The 9716-nt window shown below is 61.1% G+C and overlaps 4 protein-coding genes across 4 annotated transcripts in view; 1 reads left to right on the plus strand and 3 right to left on the minus strand.

Moving 5' to 3' along the window:
- Nucleotides 1–3298: 3298 nt before the first annotated feature.
- MNEG_6389 (hypothetical protein) lies at nt 3299–3505 on the minus strand (the record flags this gene model as incomplete). The annotated part of the gene is made up of 1 exon (XM_014045133.1): nt 3299–3505. A coding segment is annotated over one exon (207 nt), but the record flags the coding sequence as incomplete, so codon positions are not given.
- A 496-nt stretch (nt 3506–4001) lies between these two features.
- MNEG_6390 (hypothetical protein) lies at nt 4002–5680 on the minus strand (the record flags this gene model as incomplete). The annotated part of the gene is made up of 6 exons (XM_014045134.1): nt 4002–4225; nt 4378–4479; nt 4691–4863; nt 5002–5129; nt 5275–5332; nt 5565–5680. 6 exons carry the CDS (start codon nt 5678–5680, stop codon nt 4002–4004), a joined length of 801 nt encoding a protein of 266 aa, XP_013900588.1.
- A 1486-nt stretch (nt 5681–7166) lies between these two features.
- MNEG_6391 (adenylylsulfate kinase) lies at nt 7167–8661 on the plus strand (the record flags this gene model as incomplete). The annotated part of the gene is made up of 4 exons (XM_014045135.1): nt 7167–7468; nt 7650–7880; nt 8065–8210; nt 8411–8661. 4 exons carry the CDS (start codon nt 7167–7169, stop codon nt 8659–8661), a joined length of 930 nt encoding a protein of 309 aa, XP_013900589.1.
- Nucleotides 8662–9208: 547 nt separating this feature from the next.
- Nucleotides 9209–9716, minus strand: part of MNEG_6392 (Splicing factor U2af large subunit B) — a gene marked incomplete at both ends in the record, with an annotated part of 2917 nt that continues 2409 nt past the window's right edge. Inside the window, 2 exons of the mRNA XM_014045136.1 lie at nt 9209–9256; nt 9484–9690. Coding sequence (XP_013900590.1) covers nt 9209–9256; nt 9484–9690 — 255 coding nt within the window. The remainder of the gene's footprint in view (nt 9257–9483; nt 9691–9716) is intronic.

Genomic DNA, 9716 nt, shown 5'->3' on the forward strand with positions numbered 1-9716 from the left:
ACCCTAAAAACTAAACCCTAAAAACTAAACCCTAAACCCTAAACCTCCTGAACTGTTGCCGCCGGCCCAACCCTGGGCACGCCACGGCCAGTCGCGCCCATATGCTCCACACACATTTGTCAAGCTCGGACCGAGACCGATACACGACTGCCCTGTGCAAAATCAACCTGGTGCCATGTTTATACACAGGCGCTCATGCAAGGGAGCGCAGAGCCTGGAAGCAGGATGCCGCATGGGCGCGGCCCAGGCAAGCTCCGACCCAGACTTCAAGGTCGCCAGGGGATATACGGTGAGCGAGTCAAAGCGCTCAGTCCCCACGGCAATGAATTGGCTGCCGGCTGGCTTGCCAGGGAGTTGGTGCCCTAGATGGCGCACCACACACCCCGGAAGCCCAAAGCAACCCTTGCCCCCCGAACCCCTGGCAGGTCACGAATCGCCACGGGCCTCGATTTATTCCCGACAAGCACCCTGCAGCCCCCTACTGGCCAGGGCGCGACGTCATCAGGCCGACCGTCGACAAGGTGGCAGAACAGGTGGCCAAGGCAGCGGCGGCAAAGGAGACCGCGCGGACGGCCGAAGAGGCGGCGCTTGAGGAGCGCAAGGCGGCCAAGGGGCCGGCCGCAGAAATGCTGGACGGAACTACAGCGCAGCCAACGAGGCCGGTGCCACCTGCGCCAAGGGCGGTAACGAGGGCACCAAAGGAGCTGCTGGCCGCGGCGGCCGCGGCGGCGGCTGCGGCTGCGGACGTTAGGCAGACGCGCGGGCGGGCGGCGGGCCCCTGGGGGCTGCTACCGTAATAGGGACGAGCTGGCGGCACGGCCGATAGCTGATGAGCCAAAGCCCCAATTTCGGCGGTGCCGCGCCCTGGACTGCAGCCGAGGTAGCAGAGGGCGGCAGGCGGGTTGCGCTTGCAGAAGTTGAGGATGCAGGCCGTGAACGCGCAGCATTGGTATGCCTGCACTCATTATGAGGCCATCTTGCTTAGGATTCCATACATGTGCTTGGCATGCAGTAATCATGGTGACTGAAGCTGGCTTGATCCACCTTAGGGGCTGGCTGGTGCCAGCTGGTGCCACAGCACAACAGCAGGCGCCAAGTTCTGAAGTGTGCACTGCTTGCTTAACCCAGCATGGTGTCACTTGACCAGTGTAAGTAGTGACACCTGATCACGTGGGTGCTGATTTGTGGCGTCATCATGCATCCAAGGGGGTGATCAACCCTGCCCCGCCCAACTAGCCCTGAGGCTACTACGTACCTACGTAGTAGTCTCCGAACCGGCGTGACGGCACACTACAGTATCACATAAAAAAGGTGTTGTGATTGCAGCATCGGATCGAGCAGCACACCGACACCTGTTGAATTTCGCCTCTCAGAGCTGCTTTCTTGATCAATTTGCTCCTGTTGGAAGGAGACTTCTTACCTCTCCTGCTAAGGGGGTGCTTGTCCTTGCTCTCATTACAGACGAGGCCGCGCTCGCGTGCTCTTCTGACCTTTGACGGCGTTGCCCCCCATTGGAGAGTCAGGGTTCCCCCAGTCGACAGGGTTTTGCCTCGCTGCTGGCAAAGCGTGACATCATGTGATGTAGAGCTGCATTACAATGTGCTATGGATCAAAACCCCATGCAAAGCACATCGATGTCATCCCTTGCCACAGGCTAGATGGAAACGTTCGAGGCTGGACCAAGTTGCACAAGCAGCACGATTTGCAGTGCTGTTGAATTTTGTAATTGCAGTGCAACCAAATACTTGCATCTTTGGTGCAGATGCAGATTTCAAGAAGCAGGGACGCAAGGTGCACCAAAGCAAAGGGACAATGACATGCAAGCATGGCCAGCTGTGTTTTTGCCAGATCAGTCGTCTGCCCCAGCCCACTGGAAGAAGTCACATGGCTTGCGCCCCTCTCTGGCTACCAACCGCCAGCGACCGCAGGACCAGAACGAGCGGCCGTGGTTAGCGCCCGGCTTTTTTGTGACGCGCGCCGCTGCCTTGACACCACATTTGCAGATGCCAAGCCACTTGCCAGCCTGGTCGTACACCGTCACAGCCCCCGACGCCGCCGAGCGTAGTGGCGCAAGCAGTGACTGCCGCTGGCGAGGGGCATCGCCACCGCTTGCCGCGGCAGCAGCACCGCTGCTGTTGCCGCCAAGGCCAGCGTGATGTGTGGCGCCTTGCTGCTGCTGGGGCTGCACAGCTGGAGCGTGGGGCGCATCTGCACCATACGACCCAGTGATCTCGAACCGCACGCCGCGGGTCATGAGGTGCGCCGCCAGCCGGGCCTCGTTGCGAGCGTCATCCAGCCCGCTGTGCGCACGGCCCTCCCATTCCAGTCCAGCAGCCTGTACACAGGCACGCAGGTTGCCGTTGCGCTTGTGGTGGCGGTTGTACGCGGCCTTGAGGTCGACCCAGGCCAACAGGTATGGCTCCACCCTCAGCCCCCGCCACTTGCACTCCATGGCCATGGCAACCTGCATTGGTTTCAGATGCAGCGCACGAATACAGTTGTGAATTATGATATTAACTGTCATGCATTGCCATCCAGGATCAGCGGCGTTCCAAAACGGTACGTGTCTACTGCATGGAACATCAACCCCCTTCGCAGTGCTGTAAGGCCTTGTGACAGCCCAACAACATCTTACTTCACCCCGCTTACCTCTAGGTCCCAGGTGGTCCAGGTGGCCGCAAGACAACTGTGCAGCGGGATGCCGGTACCCTTGAGCCAGGTGTCAAAAGAGGACAGGGCCGTGGCTAGCGGAGGGGCGGCATCAACCTGTGCCTGAGTGATGCCGGTGAGAGACACACAAAACGCGTCGAGGCAGGGATGCTCGGTCGGGCGGACCTGCAATGTGGCAGAGAGGAAACAAAGGAGACTTTGAAGGGCCAGCGGTGGTCCAGCGGAGCGTTGGAGGGTTTGGCGCTGCCAGTTGCGTGCAAAACACGATTACGTCTGCACCGCTGTCAACTCAGAGCACGCCTGCCTGCGGGTGCTCACATAAGACTGGTACTCTCCCACCGGCTGTGCGGTGACTGTGTCGAGCACGACGCAACTGAACTCGATAATCTCAACCGGACTCAGGGTGCGCGCCTTGTTGCAGGTCGCCTTGAGGCGGGATAAGGTGGGTCGGTTTAAGGGACAACGCACTCAAGCCAAACAAATGATCACCGCCATCATGCGCAAGTCAGACTTCAGGTTGACCGCAGCATTCTGCAGATCGTATGAGACACACACGTGTATCACATGATAAGATGATATCGATCGGCAAGCCAGACGCGCTGCTGCTGATTGCACCGGCCCTGCACACCTCAAGGTCGATGACGAGCAGGTGGCTGAACTGCTGCTTGGCAGGGCGTGGCGGCCCCGAAAGCGCACGCATGAACGCCACCCTTGCCTCCTGTTGCTCCTTGAGCCGCTCTTCCCCCGCCTTGGACCGTTGCTGTTCGTGCCCATGGTCGTCGTGTGGCTGGTCGCGCTGGTCGCGCTGGTGCTGCTGCTGCTGCTCGACCGCCATGCGCTTTGCAGCAGACTCTTCAGCAGCCGCAGTGCCGGCCTTTCGTTTTGGTGTGCCATCGCTAGAGGATCGGCGCAGCAGCACGTCGAAAGCATTTCGCTGCGGAGGTGTTCCCATACCGTATTCGCGCTGTCCGAGCGATCTAACCAGCAAGGCTATAACGTGAAATAGACAGGAATGTCCCAAGTGACTGCTGTGTGAGATGCAATATTATTATGTAGCCACGGCGACAAGGGTCGGATCCCATCAGCTCGTCTGCAAACATGATGATGCAAACTTGCCGGATGCAGGCGGCATGCAGTACTGGTAGTTTCGCACGTTTAGAGCAGGCGGCCCAGTACTGGTGCCACCCAGGCATGCCTTCCGCAGCAAGTTACATGACAATGCATGAGCAGCAGTGCCAGCTCCGTGGTAGGCACCCAATCCGGGTGCCCATATGTGACGTGCTGCGGCTAGTCACGTCAGCCATCGACGGATGAAGGTGACCTCGTGAGACCTAATCGGCCTGCTTCTGCTTGCTGCCGCTCTTGCCCTTGCTCATAAAGCCCTTTGCGTAGAGCGCCAGCATCACGACGGCTGCGCTGGCCCACTGGGCGGGTGTCAGGGCGCTGCGGAAGACGATCGCGCTCAGGGCAATGGACAGGACCTGGCGCGTAGTCATGACTGTGGCCAGGGTCAAGGCGCCAAAGCTCTTGATGATGAAGCTGATGCAGAGGCTGCCTGGGCGGGGGCACAACATCGGTGGAAGGGCAGCCAGAAAGAGGGTGCTTGATGAAGGCATCGATTGGGCAGGGCTTAGAATTTTCCATCATTCCTGCGTAGCACGACGGCAGGCCCGTTGCAACCAAAGATCGTCTTGTGGGTCGGCTCACCACAGGTCGCCGCCAGAGACAGCGAGAGTATATGGAAGATTGCCTCAGGGTGGTTGGTCAGGAAACGCAAGGTGCCTGCGAGCTGGCCGCTGGAGATGAGGCCTGGGGTTGAGGGGGTCGCAGTTTCGTTTTGTCAGAGCAGTGTTGTGTGTTGTTGAGCACCTCCCAAACCAAGGGTGCGTTGTGCCCCACCCTCCGCTGTGTCTACCCCTTGGTCATGGCCTCTGCACCTTGGTCATTGCTGCGCCACCTGGCCTGTGATACAGTCACTTGAAAACAAAAACAAACCAAGGCCAGCCAGCATGTTGCTCACCAAAGGAGCTCAAGGCAATCGAGCACAGTCCCGTGTAGAGCACCTGGTTGAGCGAGCTCATTTCGTAGCCGGAAAACAGCCGCTGCTGGAATGTGGAGGTGTAGCCGTCTGCCAGCAAATAGCCCGCCATCAGGGCCAGACCCAGGCCGCTGACATCCGCGCCGCGTGCGACCCTGCGAGCACCAGGTGCGCAGGGGGACATTTGACAAGGTTGCGCTCGCACCAGCAGGCAGAACACGGCACAACTGAGCGCCATCATACAGCCCAATCACCCAGTAGCATGCCCATCGATTGCAACTGTTGGGCTTCACCTGCTCGCAGTGGGCCCCAGCGTGAAGAACGCAAAGCAGCCACCAGTGATGGCCACCGCGAGGGCTGCATCCCGCCAGGTGTAGCGTTTGCGCAGCATGACGGCGCCCCACAGCATCACTGGGAACATCTAGGAGCAGGTCGGGGCAGGTTGAAGGCGGTTTTGCAGCCCCTTTCATATCATGCTCTCCTGATATGGGCAAGCTGTGGTGTTGTGACTCTCAACCACCTCATGCCATGCACAAGCAGCGACGCCGTGCATTTCGCAGTCCCACCTTGGCGCATTTGCCCAGTGTGGCCACAGAAAAGCTGACGTACTTGAGGGCCTCATACCTTGAACAAAAAGGGCAAGGTGCAGCAGACATTGTGGGGAGCGCCATGCGAAAAGCATGGGGTAGGGCACGAGGGAGCAGTTTGCAATTGTGCTGGATCATGCCGGTGCAACAAACCGTTTCACTTGACAAGCATGCCATCCGCATTACGCTGCCTCCATGCTATATTCTCAACACCACAGCACGACGTATGCATGCCGTGGATTGCATCAGGTGGTATCCGAGCCGCTTACTGGCAAGTACTGGCAATCACGTTTGACAACGACACAGTGGCGTAGCTCAGCAGAGGCGCCACAGGCCGCAGCTGGCTGTACATTCCACGAGCCTGCAAGCCATGTGAGTTCAGCATTTTGCTCAAGAGGTGAAGCAGCATCAAATCAAGGTCACCGCTGCTGACTGCTTTGCCTGTACTCTTGAATCACACTGCCCACCAGCATGCTACGATGGCCAGCCCGCCCCAACTCAAACAGCCCAGCCACACGTTGCGCACCAGGAGCGTGCCTGCCGCCACCAGCACCCCTACGAGCCGGTTGCAGCTGACAAGGAAGAGGCTGTATCGAAACACCTCCCGATTGTCGCCTGTGCCAAATGGCATCGTCATGATGCGCTCCTGCGGTGGAGGGGCCCACAGAACCCCGGCAGGTGGGTTTGGCTCGAGGGCGGTGCGCAGGAGCACGCGAGCACACCCTGCACGTGCCCTCAGGCGCACGCACACACACAACACACAAGCACACACATACATATATGCGCACGCACGCACACGTGCACGCGCATGCGTGCGCGCACGCACGCACACAAACGCGCCGCTGCAGCCTGGAACCGTCCTTTGAGCCAAGGTCAGTGTTACCGGCACAACAACACACCTGCAGGACTCCGTAGGCCACCAGAGACCCGACCACGCCCAGTATTGCCGCCGCCCGCACTGCCACCTCCCAGGCGCGCATCCGCCCCAAAGGTACTTTTGGCTTGCTGCGGCCTGGGCTGTCTCGATCCTCGCCTCCACTGTCGCTGCTGGGGACCTGCCCGGCTGAGCCGCTCGCATGGCAGACGTGTGCGCTCCGGTGGCTGACCCAAGGCAATGTTTGCCTCTTCAGCGCACAGTAGCAAGCACAACGCCTGGCTGATGGCGGTTGCTGCTGCTGCTGCTGCTGTTGCTGCTGCTGCTGCCGCTGCCGCTGCTGCACGAACTGCCGCTGTTCATGTAGCTGTGCAGGCTGTGCAATGTACGCCGATGCTGAAAACACACCATGCGAGCCACCGTGACGGCAGCTCGCCTGAGGCGGGCGAAGCATGGCAGTCCTGGTCGAAGGCGCAACCACCCAGCCGGTTCGTATCCCCCCTGCCATTAGTGCACCTGACTGGCCTTGCAGCCCATGCATGGGACCACGTTGCTGCACGGATGCAGGCTGGCGGCTGATCGGTTGAATAGGATAAGCTTCGCGAGGCCCGCACACCCCTTGCGTGTTGCGCACAGTGCACTGCGGCACCTCGATCGAGTACTACCGGCGGGGCGCCAGGTCTCAGGTGTGTGAGGCCGCCTGAAAAGCTCTAAATGTTGTGCGTGTGCTCAGCAAAATCGTCTGGCACGATCCGATGCGCCATCGGACGGGCCGAGTTTGAATGATGATGTGAGGGTGGCGTACTCATGAAACAGCCCCGCGGGTCGCATTCCAATGTTTCGAATCGGAGGGAATACATGACACACATCCGACATTCGACGGGCTTATAGGTTCTGGATTTCCCCGCTTCGTCTTTGCACGTTTCTCCTGGCACTGTGCAAACTTCCCCGCGTGTCGCTAGTGCAGCTGCAGGGCACGCGCAAGCTGCACGACATCATGATTAAATCTATTCACTCATCTGCGCCCGTGCGGGCCTCGCAGCCCCCTGCTACGCGCGCCACCTGTGCCCCGCTGCAGCGCTGCGCGCCCTGCCGGCCCAGGCACCATTCTCGGCTGGCCGCAGCCTACGTGCCCGTGCCCCCGACGCAGCAGCCAGCGGTGGTGCCGAAAACAGGGGCTGCCAACCACGCGGGCGGGCCCGTTGTCAGCGCAGACATCACTTGGCACGAGGGCGGCGTTCCATCGCAACAGAAGGAAGAGCTCCTCGGCCAGCGCGGCTGCGTGCTCTGGTTCACTGGGTGCGTGAAATGCGCTACAGGACAACGCAGCATGTGCACCAGCGAGGCCTCTGCCACATTCACCGAGGTTCCGCGTGGCCTTGCAGGATGTGGCCAACCAGCGCGCCCACGCATCATCGCGCCCGACTGACCTGCTCGACCGCCCACCGCCCCACCCGCCGCCCCGCCCACCGCCCTGCAGGCTGAGTGGCAGCGGCAAGTCGACTGTCGCCGCCACCCTGGAGCACACCCTCCACGGCCTGGGATGCGCAACCGCCCTCCTGGACGGCGACAACGTGCGCCACGGCCTCAACAGGGATCTTGGATTCAGCGCCGCCGACCGCGAGGAGAACATCCGCCGCATTGGGGAGGTGGCCAAGCTATTTGCGGATGCCGGCGTCATCACCCTCGTGTCCTTCATCTCCCCCTACAGGTGAGCAGGTGGATAAGACGGTGCAAGATTGTGGCCGGGCAGTGCTGGGGGGAAAGGAGCGCGAACAGGGTTGGGGCACGCGTCTGCCCTGCCCATGCAAACCAGGCGCCGACGCCCTCGTGAGGCGCCTCTCCTCTCCCCACAATGCGTCGAACCGCACCTAACCCTGCAATCCGCACCTCAGGCAGGACCGCGACCGTGCCCGCGCCCTGCTGGCCCCCGGCCGCTTCCTGGAGGTGTTCATGGACACCCCCCTGGAGGTGTGTGAGCAGCGCGACCCCAAGGGCCTCTACAAGAAGGCCCGCGCGGGGCAGATCAAGGGGTTCACAGGTGCGCAGGGTGCCTGGATGCATACCACTGGGCACACACAGCGCGCCTTGCCTGAGACGCCTCATTATCTTGTTGTGGTGTGGTCCAATGCTGCGCTACTTGCCTTCCTGCTTGCATTTCCCTGCAGCCAGTCCCTGCAACATCATGAACTTGTTTCCTGACAACAAGCGCCCTATGCGTACCCCTCCCTCTCCTTCCAGGCATTGACGACCCGTATGAGGCCCCTGAGCACGCCGAGGTGGCGCTGCCAGCCAGGGACGCCAGCGGCCGCCCCTACCAGCCCCAGGAGCACGCGGCCAGCCTGCTGCGCATGCTCGTGCAGCGCAACTTTGTCAGCGCGGACGTCCTCGACCACGTGCACCCCAACATGAACGGGCACGGCGCCACCATCAGTGACGCCACCATCAACGGCGCTTACGTCCAGCGCTCGCCATCCCCTGCAGCGCGCTGATGCAACTTCCCCACTTGGGCTGTTTCCTCCAATGCTTGTACCATCAACATCCCACGCCGCTCGCAGCTCGCAATCCGATGACAATGCTGCAGAAACTGCAGCTTTGCAACGGCTTCACTCCGTCCTCTGCAGCGCACGTTAGCTGATTCCACCACTCTCGCTCACGCGCACACAACACTCTCACGGGTCATGGATGCATGTGCTCGCTCACCTCCACCGGCTCTCCTGACCGACGGAACCCATACGTTATCACACCAGTGCCCACCTTGCACTGCCGTGCCCTTGTGCGCCCTTGGCAGCCATTGTTTGCGCAGACCTCAACACTTGCATGCATTCCCTGGGTACACGAACCTGCCTGCCTTCAGTCGAAACAATTTTCACTTTTTTGCCCCGGACTTGCGGACAGGTCGTTGCAGTAAGGATTACTCATTACACGGTGGGCAAGATAGCGGATTGAACGCACAGCAGCCACCAAACCCAGCAATAATCGCGCCATGCATACAGCATCCACACATGCACGCCCTGCAGACAGCGAGCCTGGCAGCCATCACTTGCTTGGCACCACCTCAAAGGCCTCCGGCGTGATGAACACCGCCTGCAGGCGGGCCGGAAACATCACCAGCGGGGAGAACGGGGGTGGGTGGTTGGGTGCGGGGAGGGACGGGGGTTGGTGCAGCTTCCTCAGGGCCGCGTTGCAAAGGGTCAGTGGGTCGGGACCGTGCTTCATCTAGTCACTAACTGCTGGAGAGGCTGGAACAAGCCAGGCCACTTGCAGCTTGCCGCTGTGATGGCCCTGCCCCCGTGCCCCGCGCGCCGCCGCACCTGCACCAGGTTCCCTGCAAACACGCGGCCGTGGATGGCGTCCTTGGCGGCCTGCGCGCCCTCCGGGCCCTCAAACTCAACATACGCCTTGCCATAAGGGCCGCTGTACATGAGTGAGGCGGAGTCTGCGGGGTTGGCAGGCCGTGGGACCTTGATCCCCGCCACGCGGCCATGGCGGCGGCACTCGTCCCGCAGGTCCTCCACCACCTGGGGGGGGGGGGGCAAGGGGGGGG

The sequence above is a fragment of the Monoraphidium neglectum genome (assembly GCF_000611645.1).
Source record: "Monoraphidium neglectum strain SAG 48.87 unplaced genomic scaffold scaffold01032, whole genome shotgun sequence".
Classification (NCBI taxonomy): domain Eukaryota; kingdom Viridiplantae; phylum Chlorophyta; class Chlorophyceae; order Sphaeropleales; family Selenastraceae; genus Monoraphidium; species Monoraphidium neglectum.